Source organism: Copadichromis virginalis, linkage group LG19, assembly GCF_057382275.1.
Source record: "Copadichromis virginalis isolate Kocher_CV1m ecotype Utaka linkage group LG19, C_Virginalis_male_GT1.1, whole genome shotgun sequence".
NCBI lineage: Eukaryota > Metazoa > Chordata > Actinopteri > Cichliformes > Cichlidae > Copadichromis > Copadichromis virginalis.
In genome coordinates this window covers 24,445,572-24,465,615 of record NC_140636.1, presented here as the reverse complement: position 1 = coordinate 24,465,615, position 20,044 = coordinate 24,445,572, and the positions used below count along the sequence as shown (strand labels likewise).

Here is a 20,044-nt window from a genome sequence, read left to right as displayed (position 1 = left end):
TGAATAACTTATCCATGTAAGAAAACAGATAATACTGTGTAAACGTATGTAATATGTGATGTGTATATATATATATATATATATATATAAGGGGTGCAACGATATTGAACCGTTCGATACAGTGCTTTCGGTTCGGTACGCATATGTATCGAACAATACAACATTTGTAATTTATTTTATCAACTTTCCTTCTGACGATGCTGTCTGTGTTGAGCGCTCAGTGAATCTGCTTTCGACTACTCCGCCTAGGCTGCACTGTCGAGCGCAGATCCACTGAGCGCTCAACACAGACAGCATCGTCAGAAGGAAGAGCGCAGGGCACCTCCCCCACCCTCATTCAGATGTGGTGTTTGGAATTATTTTGGTTTTCATGTGGCGTATGACCCTGAAGGTAAGCGAGTCATGGACTAAAGTAAAACAGTATGTTGGATGTGCCACACAATGCTCAATTACATGGGTGGGAACTAGTGTGTTAGCACAGTTAGCTCGTTAATGTGTTGGCCGTCTAGCCCCATGCACGGGGCGATCGGCGGTAGCTCGTTAACGGAGATTTGCCGTGTTGCGGCGTTAAGGTCATTTCAACGAGATTAACCTGAAAGCACTAGTGGGAACACAACGAATATGACTGCACATTTACGCCGACATCATCCTAGTGCAAAGACAAAAACAACAAGCATGCTACTAACTTTAGCCGAGTCATTTAGACAGCTGTTAGCACATGATTCTCCTTATGCTGCTGAGAATATAGCCCAGAAGAAGCGGATAGTATAGCTTTTATTTTGGAAAGAGACATTTCTCTGTAATAAACTCTCTTTTCCAAAGATGAGTGATTCCTCAATCAGATACAGGGCTTGCAATATCGCTAGCCCGACGTCCCGGAGCTAGCGATTTTTCCAGTCGGGCTATTGTAGGAAGAAAAATATATGTCAATGCTTTTGCATTCTTTCGGAAATGTAGCTGGGTAATTATGTCATTGGCATCGGTGAGCCACTGTCAATATGTGACATATTGAAATCGCGTTTGAATTTGCGCTTGTTTTTTTGCTTTCACTTTGCAATCGTGCGAACTGTGTATAGAGAGCGACAGCACTGATCTGTGAGTGATGATAATTTGTGCACCAATTCCTCTGACATCGTCTTATTAATCGTTAGCTTACTATGCAAACATGACAAGTGAAATCTCCCGCAGCTTAAACATGTGAGAGGTTGATCGCGCAGAGAATCGCTGAGCTTATGTGAGTGAGTGTGTAAAAGCATTTCAGTTCTGCTGAGCCAAATAAGACAGGTCAGGGTGAAGAAGTGACAGCCAAAGAAAAGCTTACCACAAAACGGAGAAGTTATGACAAATCAGACTATAAGGCAAAAAGAAAGTGCAGCTTTATGGTTTCATGGACAAAAGAATTTCTGTGGCTGCAATATGACGAGCTAAATAACCAGGGCTGCACATAAGTGGTCCGCAGGTGCGCATTCGCTGTCAAAATAAAAAACACGTACAAGGGTTAGGGTTAAATTTAAAAATTGTACTTTTGAGTTAAAATATATATTTATAATTTTAATAAATGACAAATTAAGAAGGCATGAACATTTTTTTTGTATCGAAAAAATATCGAACCGTGACACCAAAGTATCGAACCGAACCGAACCGTGAATTTTGTGTATCGTTGCACCCCTAAAATATATATATATATATATATATATATATATATATATATATTTCTTCACAACATAAACAAATTCCTTTATAGTTTTATTTCCATCTTTATAATAAGCAGTCTTTGCAGTCCCTTACATTGTCACATTTGAATGCTAATGTACAAAAAATTAGTGAAAAAACCTCAATATCAGTGTTAAATAAATCTATAATGCAGGCAGAAAAGAAGGTAAAACATTCAACATTTCTAACTGCAGTGAAATCTGCAATAAATTCCCTGTTTGAAGAATTAGCACAGTATGAAAGGTTCATATTGACCTGTATAACTTGCACTGCTTTACTTTTAAGCCATTGGCCATAAAAACTCATTCTTACTAACCAAACTGTGGGTGGCTGGTGTTATTGTGTGAGTCATCATGGCAGTGTTGGAGAAACTATTACAAGGCAGTTTAAAGTACTTTGGCAGGTGTTTGTGGATACCTGCATGGGATCCTAACTTATTGTTTAAATTTTAATGTGCATGTTGCTCCCCAAATAAATGCTCAAATATATCTGGGAACCCGTTGGGAATGCAGCTGGACCCACTCCATGAATGTATCTAGCTTTTTTCTTAAAATACCTCTCAGGGAATTCCCACTATAGCACATGCCCTAGGACCAGATAAAAATAACTAAAAGACACAACATTAAAACAATATCAGCTTGATAACAAATAATGACTGATAAGATGTTTAAAAAGTTGTGTAACTTGGAGCTGGAACACAGGATCATAGGAGAGGGGTTCTTTCATCTGCTTGTTGGTTGTTTTCTTGGACCCTGAAATGTAAAAGTTAAAAAAAGAGGTACAATTTTTGCTGTTGTTGCAGACATTAAAAAAAGAAATCTATTTAGAATAAATCACAGATCTTGAGGTTATACATGTATAACCTCTGAGTAGCACAAATGAGTGTCCCACTATGGGAACGCCTCCTGTAGAACCTCATCAGAAGCTCAAATGCCACCTGCCTATGTCAGGAGGGGCCATGGCCTCCATATATAATAGGCTGAAATAGTGTCACATGTCATTCAAAACAAGCCCACCTTTTCATTTTTTATAGAGAGAATGGTCTGGTGAGACACTCATGCTACTTGGAGAACCAGGGTTATATACATAACCTTAAGTTCTTTTTCAAAGCATTTGTTTGGTGAACAAAGAACCTGTACTGAGGACTGAATGCGCTAGGTTAGGCGCTGTCACATCTAGCTTATAAAACCTAACAAATGTGTGAGATGAGGCCCAGCATGGAGTTGCACACACCTCCTGGATAAAACTCCCTTAGAGCCTATAAGGTAGCCAGGCCCCTAGTGGAATGTGCATGGAGGCCAGCTGGTAAAAGTCAGGCAATACTATTGGGGAACATGTACTGATAACCTTTGGGATGAAGATGAGGTCAAGATGGGCTGGAAAGCAGCTAAAAAAATCTCAGCCAGTCAATGTTTCTCTTCCCAGCACAGGGCTGTCAGGAGGGCCACTGGTGGGAAAGTATAGCGGAGGGTTGAAGCCTCTAGTCTGCGTTCAGTGGGTTGCCCCTGGACAGAAAATCTGCTGCAAGGACAGTGGAGAGTTTAGCTTAAACCCAACAGCACAGTTATCGACAGACTTCTGTAAGAAGTGAGAAGAGTTTTTGAATGACATCTGACACTATGTCAGTCTATTATATGGGGAGGCCCTAGCCCCTCCTGACATGAGCGTCACTTAAAAAGCCTGTAAGAGCTAACGTAATGGCATTTCAGCTTCTGATGAGGTCACATAGAAGGCGTTCCCATAGTGAGAAACGAAATGAATACTATGAAAGAACTTATGTTCATTTAAAGTTTAGGCCTACCTTTGTCGTTTTGTCCGTTGACAGAGAGAATACATGAAGATGAGAAATGCCTGAGGACAGAGTGATCATTAACATTGTATTGACATAAAATATCTAAACGCTGCAGCCACTGATACTTACACCCAAAAATGCCAACGCTCCTTGAACTACAGCAGCCCATTCAAAGCAGAGCTGTTGAACAATAATTCCTCCCACAATGGGGCCATAAAACGTCCTTAAAAACGAGCACAAAATTAGAGCAAAAATCACGGCACTAAAAAGCTAAATGCCAGAAAAGAGATAAATTAGGGACTCACCCAGTGCACCACACTGCTTCATATAACCCAGACACCATTCCAAGTGTACTTAGCCCCTCTTCAAATCCTATTTCACTATGAGGAAAAACTAAATTGTAGAATATTTGTTTCATCCAGCCATATTTATGAAAAAAACCCCACAAAAAACAAACTGTAGTTCATGAATGTTGAGCATTATGTGAAGCAACTCACTGTGCACATGAAATGAGCTCAGGGAATATGGGGATTACACTTATTGCCAGAGAAAGCCCAATTAGACCAAGCATGACGACCAGCAACCACAGCTGACTAAATGTAAAAAAAAAAAAAAAAAAAAGGATACAGAAGTTTGGCTTTTTAAGGCAAAGGGATTAATTCAGTATATGACTTGTCGAGGCAACATGTCCCACTCCCCTTGCAGCGGTGTAGATTTTAAATACCAGGGCTTAACCATCCAAAGTAACCGACCTATGTGTCAATGATAGGAAGACAGACATAATAGTGAAGTTGCCAAGAGCAGAGGCAGTGAAGGTGAATGAATTTAAATACCTGGATTCAACCATCCAAAGCAATGCACAATGAAGAAGAGAGTACAGACAGGAGGGAGTGGTGGAAAGGAGTTTTAGGGGGTGATTTGTGACAGAAGGAGAGCGGTGAGAAGCACTGACCAATACTCAGAACAATGGCAAGTCCAAGGAACTCAGTGACATCTAACAAGGAGAGTTGAAGATTTACACAAGGTGGAAAGGTCTCTTATCAAAATATGTCACCACTTTGCCAAGGTCTGGAAGAAGACCCAAACTGTCACCTTTAGTTGAGAGGAAATTGGTTAGGATGTTCATGAACAGCCCAGGAACCAAGGCTCAAACATGCCATTAACTAGAAACTCCTGAAACACCAGCATCTGCGGTGAAACAAGCTTTAAATCACCTAGAAAGAAGCTCGTGCTCCAAAATCAACGCCTTCAAAATATTGGTCAAATATGCAACTTGAAATATGCCTAAAGCTTGTTGATGGCTGCCAAAAGTGTCTGGTCGAGGTGCCAGTTACTCTGGGACATGTAACCAATATTAAACTTAAACCTGGAAATTGAGACCCTAAAGTAATTAGCACAATATTTAGTGTTATATAATAACATTTAAAGTAGAGTTTATTCCTCACAATGGGCTTTCTTTTTTGCTACCACAGGAGTCGCTCCCTGCTACCCGTGAAAAATATTAAGGGTTTAAGACACTTATTCACAGTGTGACTGTTACCTGGCAGGTGCAATTATTTCCTGGAATTAGACATTGTAAAAATGACGTTAGATATGACTCTTGGCTCAGAGGGGGATAGACATATTTCTTAAAATGTCCATCATTTTAAAATACAGAAGTGTTAGTTTTACCTGAATCCCACACTAACCTCTGGATGTGAAGAAAAGGGGCGGGACCAAGAAGACAGAAGCCAATTGTAGCAGCGATGCCGCCTGTCACCAAGAAAGTGATCCTAGTGGCCTGGTGCACAAGATCAAATTTTATTTAAAAAGAAAAGAAAAAAGATAATTATACACATTTAATGATTTTGATTTCTTGGATACATACAGGATATTTATCTGTGAAATACCCAATCAGCGGTGATGCCAGAATATACACTAAAGGCAAACCAAGCATTATTAGTCCCACGTAGCCATTTGAGAGACCAAACTAAGGATGATGGATAGGAAAAAAAGTTGTTCAAGGAATGCACAAAAACTCTAGGAAACGTAAGCTGACTTTATCATAAAGGATATCATTACCCTGTTAATAGCAAACAGTGACAAAGTGGCATCCAAAAAGCCCACACCTGCACTGAGAGTGAATACCACGTAGCAAACCAGGATTGTTTTCACGTGGGTGAGTAGTCGAAAGAATGAATCCTTCGATGGGACTGCCTCTGAGAGGAGGGAAGCACAAAATTACAGCTCAGTTATAATGTGAGAAAAATGAAAAAACACAAAATGGCAATTTTTAAATAATAAACCCAAACAATACACCTAAATCTCAAGTGTTACATACCAATGGACGGCAGGACGTAAATGTTGAAAGGAACCATAATCAACAGCAAGCATCCAAGACTTAAAAAAGGGACATTGTATCCAAAAGTCTGGTAGAGCCACCCTCCCAGTGGTGGTCCCAGGATAAGGCCGAGTCCTGCAAAAATCTCCAAAATACCCTAAAACAGTAGTGACCCAGATTACTATACTGTGGGAATTTCTTACATCATAGCCAAGAGCCAGTTGTTTTGTGAGAGATACATAACAACTTAAACCTATAGTTTCTGTTTTCTCGTGATTCTAATGTCTAAACAGCATGCCAGTCTGACAAGTTTGTCCACCCTCACCAAAACAGTTGCCACATTGTTTGGGAATATTTGTGCTGTGATGGCGAAAGCAGACATTGTAGCAGCGCCAAAGCCGACAGCATCAAGCGACCTCACAACAAAGCACAGACTGATGAATATAGGTCCTGCAGGAGCCCGATCAAGAAATCTGCAAAGAAGACAAGAGCCAGCCAAGATTAAAGGAAATGCAGATGAAATAAAGAAGCTCAGAGGAACTGCGTGTGATCTGAAACAAAGGTGATTGTGCCATGGTCTCTGGGCCTTGGCCCCAGAGGGGTTCTTTCTCGTTTTGTATTATGGGTTATGTTTGGATTAGGGTTCTGTATTCATGGAATCTAGCTTTCTATTCACATTGTGATTTCTTTGTTTTTATGTGTCCTGTTTATGTCCTGACGCTTCATATAAGTTCCTTTTTTATATACCTTCAGTTCTCCAAGTTCATTCATCTCCTTTTGATTCTGTTCCTCCAGTCTTGTCTTTCTTGTCTTATTCTTTCTGTGTTGTCGTATCATCTTTCCCCATGAACTTTGTTATATTTTCTGTCATGGTTTATCTTGAACCTTTTGTGTCCTTATGAGTGGGCAACATTAAAGCTATATTTTGAGTTTACGCCTTACTTCCCAAGTTTTGTATTTGTTTCCACAATCTGCCTGCTACACAGCTGTTTTAATTTTGTTTATTTAGCACAAAACATTATTTTTTACATGAATAAATTCATTGTTAGTTTGGTATTTTCAGGAAATTTGTGGGAGTGTGGCGGGGGTGCTGTTTGTTTTTCGGCTACTGAAGAGGGATAGAGCAGCAGGTTCAGGAGGCAGTGCCAGGGGAGGATGGCTGACAGCTGGTAACCACTGTTTAATCATGCCTCCCCTATTTAAGCAGCACGCTGTGTGGAGAGTCGGAGAGCAGAAGCAGCAGCAGCAACTCGCTGAGTCATGCTGAAAAGCGAACTCCAAAAGCACACTGAAAAGGTGTGTGTAAAACAAATAAAGTGACAGAACGTCAGCATGATCCTTGGAGTTGTTGGGTCCTTTTGTCACAATGAGATTCTGGATTTTTTCCAATTTTATCATTATCATAGTTAACACGAAACACAGATCACTTACCCAAATATAATAGTGCAGCACGATGATACAAAAAGTCCTGCAATAAGCATGAACTTTGCACCAATCTGGACAATCTGATACACAAAGAATGGGTCAGTTGCACTGTTACAGACTCTTTGGTTACACCTGTGCTCCAAATTGCCATGCATATGGCATGAAGTTAAAGTGTATACTTACATATTTTCCCAATATCAATGAACTAATTAAATTGGAGACAGCATAACACCCAAATATGAGACCAACTACAGTCTGACTGGCTCCTTTCTTCACTGCCTAAATATTAAAACAGGACAACAGATAAAGTTAGGGGATCTATATAACAACAACAAAAACAGCAAGGATAATATAATGTCTTTTTAACTAGCCAGCTTGTTGTGCCACTCTTTTCCAACATTTGCATTTCTAGCTCATGACAGACCTTAAGTTGAACGGCTGATTACAAAAGAGCCAGTCTTCACTGGCCTTCAGGGAGGATGTCTGTTGGTAGCGCATGACTACTCATTCATTCCCTTCAGAAGACATTACTGAGTTCTTAAGGTGAACAATAGTCTAACCTGTGAACTGTACAACTACATGGGAGCACAAATACATTTTAGTAGAAGGAGATGCTTGTTCCCAGTTTCCTCTGGCTAGAAAAGATTTGTTTGCAGATATATGACTTGCATGTATGAGAGAACGTGTTTTATTTCTTCAGTCAAAAGCTGCATTCATAAGCTAAGTTTTTTAAAGTTTTTATTATCTTGAACCTTTAACCTCTTGTGCTGTAACATGTGATTTGTACCCTATGATGCTGGCTTCCTTGAGCTTACCTCGGTGGGAAAAAATGGGCCCAATATTGAGTAGCAAATCATAGAGCCAAAGTTGACAGATGCCACTGATATTAAGGTGAGAATCTCTTTTCTTGTGAACCTGTGAGGAGGATCTGTTGATTCAGCTGTGGTGTTGTTATCTGTGTTGTTATCTGAAGAGAAAACGGGAAGAGAAACATGAATAATGAGATTAGGCCACGCTGAGTTGAAAGATATAAAGTTTGCGGTTAAACTTTTGACAGAGATATGGAAAAAAGTCAAAAGGTCAGCTATGTTGAGCTGAGTATCTGCCAACACTTCTCAGTTTATTTTACACAGTAATTTAATTTCCACAGGGTACAAAGGTCACAAACCTCTCGTCGGAGGATCGGCATGTTGATCCATTTTCAATATTCAGGGGTCTGTATCCAGTGGCTGAGAAATACAGACGGTGACAGAACAACTGAAAGAGCAGAGGATAAATCCTGACAAGTAAATATTTTTGACAGCCTCCTCCGCTAGGTGAAAACAATCATGAGCATGGACTACCCAACACTTCCAGACTAACCCTCTTCTTCTTCTAAGTAATAACTAAGTTAGTCCCATCCCATTACTGCCCTCCGCAGTCTGGCAGATTAAAGTAAACCAGATATATGTAGAAATATGTAGTCTTTCTATGTTGACTTTAGCATGAGCAAATAATTCAATAATCTATTAAATTATTGCCATTTTGAATTATTATGCAAGTTACTTAAGTGTTGTTATATTTATTTTACAGACAGGATTAAATGCCTCACTCCCACCTCCATCTCTCCTGTCACCACTCTCCCGACTGAAGCTCACTGGTGCTCTGGCTGAGCAGCTTATCCCACAGGCTTCTCTGAGCACTCAGCCCCGTAAGTGGCTTTTTTCAGTTAATCACAGTTATTTGTATTTAACCAGTGAATGGCTTCAATGGAGCTGTGTAACTGACAGTGTTGGTCAAGTTACTTGAAAAAAGTAATCAGTAACTAATTACTGATTACTTCCCCCAAAAAGTAATCCCGTTACTTTGCTGATTACTTATAATTACTTAGTTACTTTTTAAAAACACGATTTACAACCTGAATAGGTGATAAAGCGATAGATCTTTCAGCCCAATTCTACTTTTTCTACAATCCATCATACAAAATGTAATCAAATGGAAAAGTCTCTTTTTAAAACTTGTTTTATTAGTTTTAATCTTTTAACTTTATGCATCAAGCAAAAATGTAATTATATGCAACATTCTCTGACTGGAAGAAATTTGTTTTAAACCTATTTAAACCTATTTTCTGCACATTCCAGCACATAAAATATATATTTTTTGTGTGTTTACACTCAGTCTTTCAAATAAATGCAAGTAAAACACAGCAGAAAATAAATAAAGTCAAAGACTAGCGGTCCTTTTGCTCTATTTTCACCTGTAAAGCAGGAGTGGCGTAGGCGTAGGTTTACCCTGGTGCAGGTGTGCCGCAGCGGTCAGTGGAAGAATCCGCGAGTTTCTCTGTGAATTTCCCGTTACGTTGTAGCGCACTCGGTGCTTGCTTGGAAGTTTAGGGGGTTTTTTCGCTGTAAAAAGAAGTTTTCTTCCCACGCACAGTGGACACTAATGTTTTTGTCACTTTTTATGGAATCAAACTTAAAGTAAGGTCAGTACTTCCAAGCTTTAAACGCTACACGCTCATACTCTCTCCTGCAGTCCATCCATTGTTGATCTGCACACAGCTGTTGTCACGAACGTCGCACTTGCTTACGTCACTGTCATGAGACATTCTCGCAAAAAATCACGGTTTTAGTAATGTAGTAACGCAGCGTTCCTGCGGGAAGTAACGGTAATCTAATTACCGTTTTTGCAATGGTAATGCCTTACTTTACTCGTCACTTGAAAAGTAATTGGATTACAGTAACGCTTTACAAGTAACGCGTTACTGCCCATCTCTGTTTATTAGCATACCCTCTTAAACAGAAAGACAGTATGAACCATATCCCAGGCATACGACAATCAGATGGGGTTATTTTAACTTCTTTTAGACATATAAATGATGGATTCAGGGCCTTTTACAATAATCTTTATTCTACACAAGGGAGTTTAGATGAACAGAAATTCGAAGCATTCTTTACTGATTTAAACCTGCCACAGCTTTCTACTACTGACCAGCAGATTATAGATGCTCCAATTACAGTGGAGGAGATTACCCGTGCAATTAACAGTATGCCACTTAATAAAGCTCCAGGATTAGATGGGTTACCATTGGATTTCTATAGAGCATTTGAGGATATGTTAAGTCCCCTGTTGCTCGATGTTTATAATGAGGCGTTCAAAGTAGGCTCATTACCTCAGTCAATGCACTCTGGACTTATAACATTTATTCTTAAAACTGGGAAAGACCCTTTAGACCCAAGTGGTTACCGCGCCATATCTTTGCTGAATTCTGACCAAAAAATCTTGGCAAAGGTCTTAGCGGGTCGATTAAAAGTAGTAATGGTGAAAATAATTCATGCAGACCAATCTGGTTTTGTTCCAAACCGCTATGGTTCAGATAATATTAGGCGGTTGGTTAATTTGCAAAATTATGTATATGATTCAGTATATCCAACAGTGGCCCTATCGCTGGATGCTGCAAAAGCTTTTGATTGTGTTGAGTGGGATTATCTGTTTAAGACATTATAAAAGTTTGGTTTTGGTGACAATTTTATTAGGTGGATAAAGATATTATATGATTCGCCTTCAACGCGAGTATTGACGAATGGGCTCATATCAGACCTATTCCTTTTACAGAGATCCACAAGACAGGGTTGTCCCCTTAGCCCCGGTCTTTTTGTAATTGCTATAGAGCCTTTGGCACAAAAACTGAGAAATAATGTAAATATATTTGAAATTTCGATGGGTAATAGTCAACATAAGCCTCTATTATATGCAGATGATATGTTGTTACTTATGACCCAGCCTGGGAAGTCAATTCCAGCCCTATTAGAATGTATAGAAAGCTTTACGCTGCTTTCAGGGTATCGCGTCAACTGGGATAAATCAGAGGCAATGCCTATGTCAGGACACTGCCCCCATACTTTATTTAAACAGTGGGAATTTCGGTGGTCCGTGAATGGTTTGACGTATTTGGGGATAGCTCACCGCATCGTTTAAGTATTAAGAAACTTCAAGCGAGTGCAAAACAAGGAGGTTTTTCATTGCCTAATTTCCAATGGTATTATTGGGTGATGAACGCGAAACAACTTAGAGCTTGGTTACCTACTGCACCAGTTAAACCCATCTGGTCCCATATAGAGACGGAAGTTAATGGCGGTATTTCTCCTTGGAGGGAGCTGTTTGATACCAGTCATAAAACTACCCATCCTATAATTGCAAAGACATTGTGGTTTAAATTACATAGGGCAGGTCGCTGGGACTTTATTAAATCACCTTCGGCAACCTTATGGAGTAATAAAAGAATTTTAATTGGAGGGACATCGGTTGACTGGTTACAGTGGCGTAAAGCAGGCATCCTTAATGTATCAGATTTATTTGACTGTGGGACTAAATGTTTTTTAAGCTTTGATAAAATTGTAGAGTTATATAAGTTGCAGCGTAATCAATTCTGGAGATATGTCCAAATACATAGTTCGTTATCAAAGTGGCTGGGAACCCCCTTGAGTTGTCCTGTGAGCAGCCCTGTGGAAGTCCTGCTCTCAAGATCACCCTTGGGTAAAGGCATTACCTCTAAAATTTATCACTTATTGCAAGAACGGTCAGCTGACCCTCTCCTTAAAGTTAAGGGCTACTGGGCCCAGGACATGGCATTGGACATATCTTCAGTTGAATGGGATTCATGTTTTCAAAATATTAATACTATGTATAAAGAAACAGGCAGTAGATTTATTCAACTTAAGATAATCCATAGGTGGCATCGAACACCGCAACAATTGTATAAATGGAACCTGGCCTCTACGGACGAATGTTGGAGATGTGATGGTCAAAATGCTTTGATTTTACATATCTTATGGAGCTGTTCGGCACTTCGGGATTGGTGGGAAAATATAATGGAGGTAATTTTCAGTGTTTTAAAAAGGAGATTTGGTATCTCACCAAAACTGTCCATACTTGGTATAACCACAGAACTTTCTGATGTAGATTTTTCCAGTTATACAAAAAGATGGATTATTTTGGCTCTTACTACGGCCAAATGGGTCCTGCTAAGACATTGGCGGAAAAAGAACCCCCCCCTCCCTATGAAGAGTGGCTAAAGACAATGGCTAAGTTGGCGTCTTACGAAAAAGTGACTTATGGTTTATTAGACAAATTGCATCAATATGATTGTATTTGGTCCCCCTTTACAAGCTGGCTTTCTGTAACTTGAAGAACAGAGCAGTAATGACAGAGTGGTGGTGTGGGAATTGGTGTGCGAAGAAAGAATAGGATAACTTCCCTTTGTTTTGTTTAGTTTTTTGTTGTTGTTTTGTTTTTGTTTGTTTGTTTTTAAACTATTTATTTATGTAGTTATCCTTAAGCTCTGTTATTGAAGTTTAAAATGAAATAAATAAAAATTGTTGATGATAAAAAAAAGTTTAAACTTCAAAGCTCATGCATACATGCACATCCAGTGCTCAGTGTCTAATTGTGTGTTTGTTTGTCTTTTTGCAGTAGCGTAGTGAAACATTTGGGCGGTGGATAAATAATGGAAAATAAAATTCAGACTACAGACGGCTTCAGGTGAGTACACGTGGTGCACAAGGACCAAAGTTCACCTTCTCAACCTGGACAAAATGAATTATTTTACACTGATACTGTAAACTTTTGTTTGTGTGTTAGGTTTCCATACATCGGAAACAGCTGCTGCATCTGTAATTCTGTCCATCCCGAGGAGAGTCCACACTCTACATCAGATCCTTGGCTCACCTATAATGACGCACAGGTGCTGCACACAACTGGATCTGCAGCTTGTGAGGAAAAGCAGCACTCAGCCTACATCCTGTTTTACAAGATTAACGTAAGAAGACACAGCATCTCATCCTGAAGTGAGAGAATGGCACGCCAGCTGCAGCCTAATCCAGTCTCTCTCTTTTTTTCTTTTTTCGGTTCCCAGACACCCTTCAGTTTCATCATGTCATCCCTAACAATAGCTGTAGAGTTGCATGGAGGATGAAGACAGCAGAGAGCAAAAGAAACTGGTAAGAGCAGACAGGTAGTCAGAGTTAACAAAAACTTTTAAAGCCAGTGTAGCTTCTGTTTTGAACACATTTATTGATGACAATTTTACATAAATAAGCAGTGTGTTATACTGTTATCAGATGTGGAGTCTCACTAACCACTTTAATAGTGACTTGTGTCCCAAATACTGTTTATTTGTCTTAGTTACAGATAGTGAAATAAAAATGGAAAATGATTGGTTCATAATTGTATACTCAGCTTGGTCAAGACAGTAATTCAAGAACGAGAAGCGTAGGATTTTGAATTGATACCATTGGTGCATCTACTAAAGTTCTGGGGTCAGTTTGAATATCAGTGACCTTGACCTTGAGTTCAAGTTTTCTGAAAATCTTGTGAATGCTACAACTCCGTGACGAGAAGTAAGTCTCCTAGGTCTTTAAATTTGTATATAGGTGAATCTCCTAGGAAGCTGAAGGGTTGCACTGCGGGCCATCTGTAGAGGTGTAGAGTCAACAACCTGTCTCTGAACGTGGACAAAACAAAAGAGATTGTTGACTTCAGCAGAGCACAGTGGGATCACTGCCCACTTAACATGAATGGATCCTCTGTGGAGGTCGTCAAGAGCACCAGATTTCTTGGTGTCCACCTGGCGGAGAACCTCTCCTGCTCCCTCAACACCAGCTCCATAACCAAGAAGGCCCAGCAGCGTCTCTACTTCAAGCAGAAGCTGAGGAAAGCCCATCTCCCACCATCCATTCTCACCACCTTTTACAGTGGGACTAACAAGAGCATCCTAAGTAGCTGCATCACTGTCTGGTATGGTAACTGCAGCGTATTAGATCGCAGTACCCTACAACGGATTGTGAGAGCAGCTGAGAAGATCATTGGAGTCCCTCTCCCCTCCTTATAACACCCGCTTGCTGGAGGACCCCACACAGCCTTCAAACACACTCTTCACCCTGCTGCCTTCTGGAAAGAGGTCCCAGAACATCCGGGCCCTCACTACCAAACTACGGAAAAGTTTCTTCCCACAAGCCATCAGACCCCTGAACACTCGTGACTGCACTGGCACACGCACACCTTCACACACACCACTACCAAGCACTTATCTGCAGTATCTCACACTCATACACATACATACAGACACCAAGTTACTTTTGCAGCATTTTTTACATTTCCATTGTCTTGTGTCTGTATCGTCCTGTTCTGTCTAGTTTTGCTCTGTTTTGTCTTGTTTATTTTTGCAATTTATGCACACTGCACTTTATGTAGTCCTGGGTTTGTCCGTATATGTCATATATAGCACCAGGGTCTCGGAGGAACGCTGTCTCATTTCACTCTGTACAGTACCTCTGCACGTGGTTAAAATGACAATAAAAGCCACTTGACTTGACCTGTATTTTGTAGCAGTTGCTTGGAGACGAGTGCCATACAGTTCAAATGAGCATACATTCCAAAATATGCAAATTAGTCCCATACATCATAATGCTGATGTTTGCTGTTCAGGGTATGAACGTTCTATGCTGAAAGTTTATAAATATACAACCTTTGACTGCTTGTTTTCAGTTGAACTTTTGCAAAGCTGAGGAGATTTTCGCTCTGATCTCATCAAGTCCAAAGATGTTTAAACTTCTTTTTCACAGAAAGGTAAGTTTGAAGAGACTCTCAGCACATTTCTCTGAATATTTTCTTATGGTAAATAAGCATTTTTGAAACTTTTAAGGAAGCTTCTTGGATGATTTCTGTAAAAACTGAATTTTGAATCCAAATGAAGGATATTGTATTTTCTTACCATATACTTTGTTTTATGCCATTACTGATGTTGGTTTTCTTGTTTCTAAACAGAAATCGCACAAACAAAACGTGGCAGAGAAGGAAATTCCTTCTACGTCTCATCAGAGGTAAAGAAATGCGCCACTCTTTAATGCTGCTGGAGATATTTATAGCAGTGGTTTAGTTGGAGCTGTTTTATTTCCCTTTTATTGGTGTTTTTGTATTTACATCTTTTTTACTACTTCTAGTCTTGTCTATAATTTATATTGATTCAGAGATTAGCGTTTGAAAATGTAGAGTGTAAATGTACAAAATACATGATTTTGTTCCATTACAGTTATTAATTTTTATCTGCAATCTCAGCATGTACTCCTTGTTAAAAATTTCCACTTTGAAAAATAACATTTACACTTTTGTCCTCATCAGCATCCCGGATGCTTGTGTTGCTGAAAATGGTCAAAAGAAGAAGAGAAAATGGAGACACCTCTGCTGTTCCTCGGTTTGCTTTTACACAAAACATATGAAATGCACATTCTCTTTAAATTGCACTTGTTAATTTAAAGTGACTTTACTGTTTTTAATAAACTTATGTTTGTTCGTCCTCTGCAGCAAACTGACAGCGATGCAGAGGCAGAGAGCAACACTGTGAAGACACAAAAAAAGTGTCGCTGGTTTCTTTTTAAATTCTGGAAGGTATGTTTTATGGAAAGAGTCACTGTCATCAAGCATTTACTCATCACAGTTAAATGCGAAGAATTAAGAGCAATTTAGCACATCTATGTCCTCAAATTAAGTTCAAAGATGTTTAAACGTTTTTTTTTTTCACAGAAAGGTAAGTTTGAAGAGACTTGCAGGATGTTTCTCTAAATATTTTTTATGGTAAATAAGCATTTTTGAATCTTTTAATGAAGCTTCATGGATGATTTCTGTAAAAACTGGATTTTGATCAGAACCAAATGAAGGATTTTGTATTTCATAGGACAAACTTTAAAACTCAATTTAAAGCATGAATAAATTGTTTTTATTTTATTTAAAGATATTCCTATATATCTGCTTCATGAGCTGACAGCTCACTAAAGTGATAAATAATATGAAATAATACCAAATTTTCTAACTGGACACTTTTCATGGAGAGACTCCCTTGGTATGTTTGTTTTATGCCATTACTGATGTTGCTTTTCTTGTTTCTAAACAGAAATTACACAAACAAAATGTGGCAGAGAAGGAAATTCCTTCTACGTCTCATCAGAGGTAAAGAAATGCGCCACTCTTTAATGCTGCTGGAGATATTTATAGCAGTGGTTTAGTTGGAGCTGTTTTATTTCCCTTTTATTGGCATTTTTCTTCCACCTTGTGTATTTACATCTTTTTTACTACTTTTGGACGTCCTCCAAAATGTTTCAACTTCAAAGCTCATGCATACATGCACATACACTGCTCAGAATCTTGACATCTTTCCTAATTTTGTGTTTGTGTTTTTACCTTTTTGGAGCAGTGTAGCACGTGGTGGGAAAAAAATAAAAAGTCAAACTGGGACTATAGACCGCTTCGGGTGAGTACACGTGGTGCACAAAGACCAAAGCTCACTTTGTCAAAATGGAGAAAATGAATTATTTTACACTGATACTGTAAACGTTGCGCGTGTGTGTCAGGTTTCCAAACATCGGAAACACCTGCTACATGAACTCCTGCCTGCAGAGCCTCCTCAACATTGAGGAGTTCATAAGAGACATCAGGCGTCAGGGGGTTTTGTGGAGCACAGATCCAGAAGCTCAGCTCTTAAGGTGTGCTACGTCAACCTTCTACTTTCTTCAAAAACCTGAAGAACAAAGAGATCTAACAGCAGAAATGTCTGTTTACCCTTCCTTTCTACAGAAGGCTTATTGATGTCAGGGACTGTCACGAGTCAACAGATTATGGCCTTAAAGCTCACCACCTAAGAGCTTTTAAGAAGGCATTCAGCAGTCAAGCTCCTGAATACACCGGCAGTGCACAGAAAGTGCGTCAGCTATTTGGACATTTCGTTTTTTGCTTTACCTTCTGATTTTGATGTACTGTTTTAAATCTCTCTGCTTTTCTTTCAGGACGCTCATGAATTCCTAACATTGTTCCTCAATGAGGTCAAAAGGCTCACACCTCACCTGGAGAGGAACGCAGCTCTCCTGGGCCAAAGTTATACCTGCCCAGTAGAAGAGCATCACATTTTTAAAATGGAAAACATGAGGACATGCAAGAGGTAAGCCTGTCTTTCAGAAACGCAGAGCTGGTTGCAATATTTTCATATACCTCTTTTCCACGTACCTGATCTTTACTTTAACTACGTTACTCCTGAAATGTGTAGCTGCGGTCACCAATCAACACAGCAAGAGGAATTCACCAGCTTGTCTCTTGACCTTGTTCCAGAGAGGTCTATTATAAACATGTTAGAGACATACTTGAAGGTAAGATCACAAATTCCAATAGAGTTGTAGTGTCAGCGATCTTAACACACCTTTTTTGTTAGTGTTTGTGTGTATGTGTGTGTGCATATGTTGAGATTTCTTTCTACCATAAAGCCTGTTTTCTCTGTGCTGTTGTTCAGGAACAAGAAATAGAATTTCGCTGTGATTGTGGAGGGACGGCCTCAGAACTGAAGTCGTCTTTTGATACACTGCCAAGGTGAGTAAGGTCACATCAGAATTGATCGACTGACCAGGTTTCCAAACTGTGGCGCATCAAATATCAGAGTTTTTCGAGACAATATTTGAGCAGTCGTTTTCTCCCATCTTCTGTTTGTGTTTGACACTCATTCTTCTTATTTTCTACCTTGTTTGTGTTTTTTTTTTCTTTTCTGCCAGAGTCCTGATCTTGCATCTGAAGAGGTTTGGCTTTACACAAACCTACAACATTAAGAAGGTGGATGACCCCGTCAGGCTGCAGAGGGACTTGGTGGTGTCATCCAATCAGGTAAAAACAGACTGCAGAACGTCTCAGGCTACGTCCACACTAGCCCGGATAGATTTGAAAACTCCGTGTCCACACTAGCGTTTTCAGTCATTTTCAAATAATTGTGCGTCTGCATTGAAACGGCCGAAAACGCTTACGTTCCAGTCCTGCGCATGCGCAAAAGTGAGTGAGAATTACAGAATTTGAAGAAAAGCTATCCGGAGCATGTACAAACTGATATTAATCTTTTTTAGGGCTGTCAAAGTTGAGAGCAATCAAAACAACTGCTGTATAATGCACTCAGTTTATCTTTGTTTAATTGCTCACATGACTGCATCACATGACTAAAATGCGTCATCGTTTTAGAAAGTCTGCGTTTTCCTTGAGGAAAACGCCGTCTCAGTGTGGACGGGAGGTCAAAGTGGAGAGAAAACGAGTGTGGACGTAGCCTCAGCAAATCAGCTTAATTATGGCACTGATGTGAGACTTTATGAAACTAACACTCTTTGAATTTGTTCCTTCTCAGGGTGGTGGCTGTTATAGTCTTGTCAGCAGCATCAGTCATTATGGAGGCACAGAGTCAGGTAAAACAACAGACTTGTGACAAACAGAAAATGAAAACTTGCTACTTTTCAGTGAAGGACTCACACACAAAAGCTTTTGATGTTCTAAGAAGCACTAAGTCAAAATCACTGTTTGCTTGAATCAGTTGACTTCCAGAAGTTGGATTCATTTGTCTTAATGTGATTTCAGGACACTACATCTGTAGTTCTGTCCATCCTGAGGAGAGTCAGCACTCTACATCAGATCGCTGGCTCACCTATAATGACGCACAGGTGCTCCACACAACTGGATCTGCAGTTTGTGAGGAACAGCAGCAATCGGCCTACATCCTGTTTTACAAGAGAAACGTAAGAAGACACAGCATCTCATCCTGAAGTGAGAGAATTTTTAAATGTCCTGTTACCTTGTTAACCAGTTTTGTCTTCGTTCTCAGTTCTGAAACAGGAAATGGAAGGAAGGAAGGAAGTTAAGGTCATCATCATGCTGAGAAGGAAAAGCAGTCGTCCCAGCCCACCATCGCACACTGGAGGACAAGTATAGGTAAGTATTGCCCTCAGGAGGAAGGGTCCTCCCAGAGAGCCTGGTCCTCCCAAGATTTCTTCCTCCAGGAGGGAGTTTTTTCTTGCCACCGTCGCCCCACATTCACTGGTCTCATCAGCAGGGACATTTTTAACCTCCTAAGACCTGAACTTTCATGGCATGCATTTTTAATTTCTCTGTGCCATTTGGGTTGATTGGGACCTGATGAATGTAAAAACAAAGACATCAAATTCGGACTATCTTTTTTTTGTTTCTCAAAAGAATGAGATCCACATATGAGGACATTCATTTTAAATTTCGATTGAACAGTGGCAGTGTAATGTCCTCCCTCATAAGTGGATATCAGGTTTTTGAAGAGCAAAATTTTGTATTTTGGTCTAGACAACCCAAAATGTTATGTCTACATATGTGGACACCAGGTCCTAGGAGGTTAAAACAAAATCTACTAGTAGTGCAGCACTACTAGAGATCGTCCTTTTCTGGACCAGTGTTTGGCTTGCTCTCTGGAAACAACAAATTAGTGCTGTCAGTGTTAACATCATTTTACCCAATGACGTTTACGCTGACAGCACTAATTTGTTGTTATTATTAATTTATTTGTAAAATAAATAAAATTAAAAAAAACAAAGAAATGATTTAATTCTTTATTTTATTTTGTTTGATTAAAATCAAAATAACAACAAAAACAAAAATAACTAATAAAAAAATATTAAAAGTATTCAGCAGTGTTTTGTGAAATTTGTAATGAGCCTTAGTTAAGTTGATGTCACAGAAGTTTCTGAATCATTTAGATTGTTCAACAAACTGATTCACTCAGGTAAAGATGGTAAGCTGGAGCAATGGTACCCTTGGAGTTCAGTTTAAGTTTTCAGACAAATATTCCCTCGATCAGTTGCAGCTTCTGCTTTTAAATAAATGATTTAGCTGCAAATGTTTAGCTGCAGGTAGCAAAGTCCAAAAGTGACAACATTTCCACTGCAGTCTCTCCAGAAATGGCTTATAAAATGTTGACCAAATTAGACATTTATCCTTGG

At 39.5% G+C, this 20,044-nt stretch overlaps 2 protein-coding genes across 2 annotated transcripts; one reads left to right on the top strand and one right to left on the bottom strand.

Moving 5' to 3' along the window:
• Positions 1 to 1,751: 1,751 nt before the first annotated feature.
• On the bottom strand, positions 1,752 to 8,481 carry LOC146686177 (MFS-type transporter SLC18B1-like). Its single transcript, XM_085441193.1, has 14 exons — positions 8,419 to 8,481; positions 8,066 to 8,217; positions 7,434 to 7,529; positions 7,257 to 7,330; positions 6,151 to 6,298; positions 5,826 to 5,982; positions 5,567 to 5,703; positions 5,373 to 5,474; positions 5,194 to 5,285; positions 4,003 to 4,098; positions 3,811 to 3,885; positions 3,635 to 3,728; positions 3,515 to 3,564; positions 1,752 to 2,465 (listed from the first exon to the last, which is right to left on the bottom strand). Exons 1-14 carry the CDS (start codon positions 8,447 to 8,449, stop codon positions 2,417 to 2,419), a joined length of 1,353 nt encoding a protein of 450 aa, XP_085297319.1. The 5' UTR covers positions 8,450 to 8,481; the 3' UTR covers positions 1,752 to 2,416.
• Positions 8,482 to 8,484: 3 nt separating this feature from the next.
• LOC146686176 (ubiquitin carboxyl-terminal hydrolase 37-like) lies at positions 8,485 to 19,728 on the top strand. Its single transcript, XM_085441192.1, has 20 exons — positions 8,485 to 8,536; positions 8,823 to 8,940; positions 12,702 to 12,770; positions 12,870 to 13,047; positions 13,144 to 13,228; positions 14,775 to 14,855; positions 15,054 to 15,109; positions 15,408 to 15,480; positions 15,591 to 15,674; positions 16,177 to 16,232; positions 16,477 to 16,533; positions 16,634 to 16,765; positions 16,857 to 16,980; positions 17,066 to 17,217; positions 17,323 to 17,422; positions 17,563 to 17,639; positions 17,819 to 17,927; positions 18,433 to 18,490; positions 18,660 to 18,817; positions 18,904 to 19,728. Exons 5-20 carry the CDS (start codon positions 13,193 to 13,195, stop codon positions 18,907 to 18,909), a joined length of 1,359 nt encoding a protein of 452 aa, XP_085297318.1. The 5' UTR covers positions 8,485 to 8,536; positions 8,823 to 8,940; positions 12,702 to 12,770; positions 12,870 to 13,047; positions 13,144 to 13,192; the 3' UTR covers positions 18,910 to 19,728.
• The last annotated feature ends 316 nt before the right edge of the window (positions 19,729 to 20,044 follow it).

Bases quoted from the DNA above. Each gene is read 5' to 3' on its own strand.
- LOC146686177 (XM_085441193.1), bottom strand. From the start codon at position 8,449: ATGGATCAACATGCCGATCCTCCGACGAGAG. The intron at 5,475-5,566 runs GTAATGATATCC...CATCATCCTTAG, and splicing joins CACTGTTTGCTATTAACAGG to TTTGGTCTCTCAAATGGCTA. The intron at 3,565-3,634 runs GTAAGTATCAGT...CTCTGTCCTCAG, and splicing joins GAGCGTTGGCATTTTTGGGT to GCATTTCTCATCTTCATGTA.
- LOC146686176 (XM_085441192.1), top strand. From the start codon at position 13,193: ATGGAGGATGAAGACAGCAGAGAGCAAAAGAAACTG. The intron at 15,481-15,590 runs GTTTGCTTTTAC...CGTCCTCTGCAG, and splicing joins GACACCTCTGCTGTTCCTCG to CAAACTGACAGCGATGCAGA. The intron at 17,640-17,818 runs GTGAGTAAGGTC...CTTTTCTGCCAG, and splicing joins TCTTTTGATACACTGCCAAG to AGTCCTGATCTTGCATCTGA.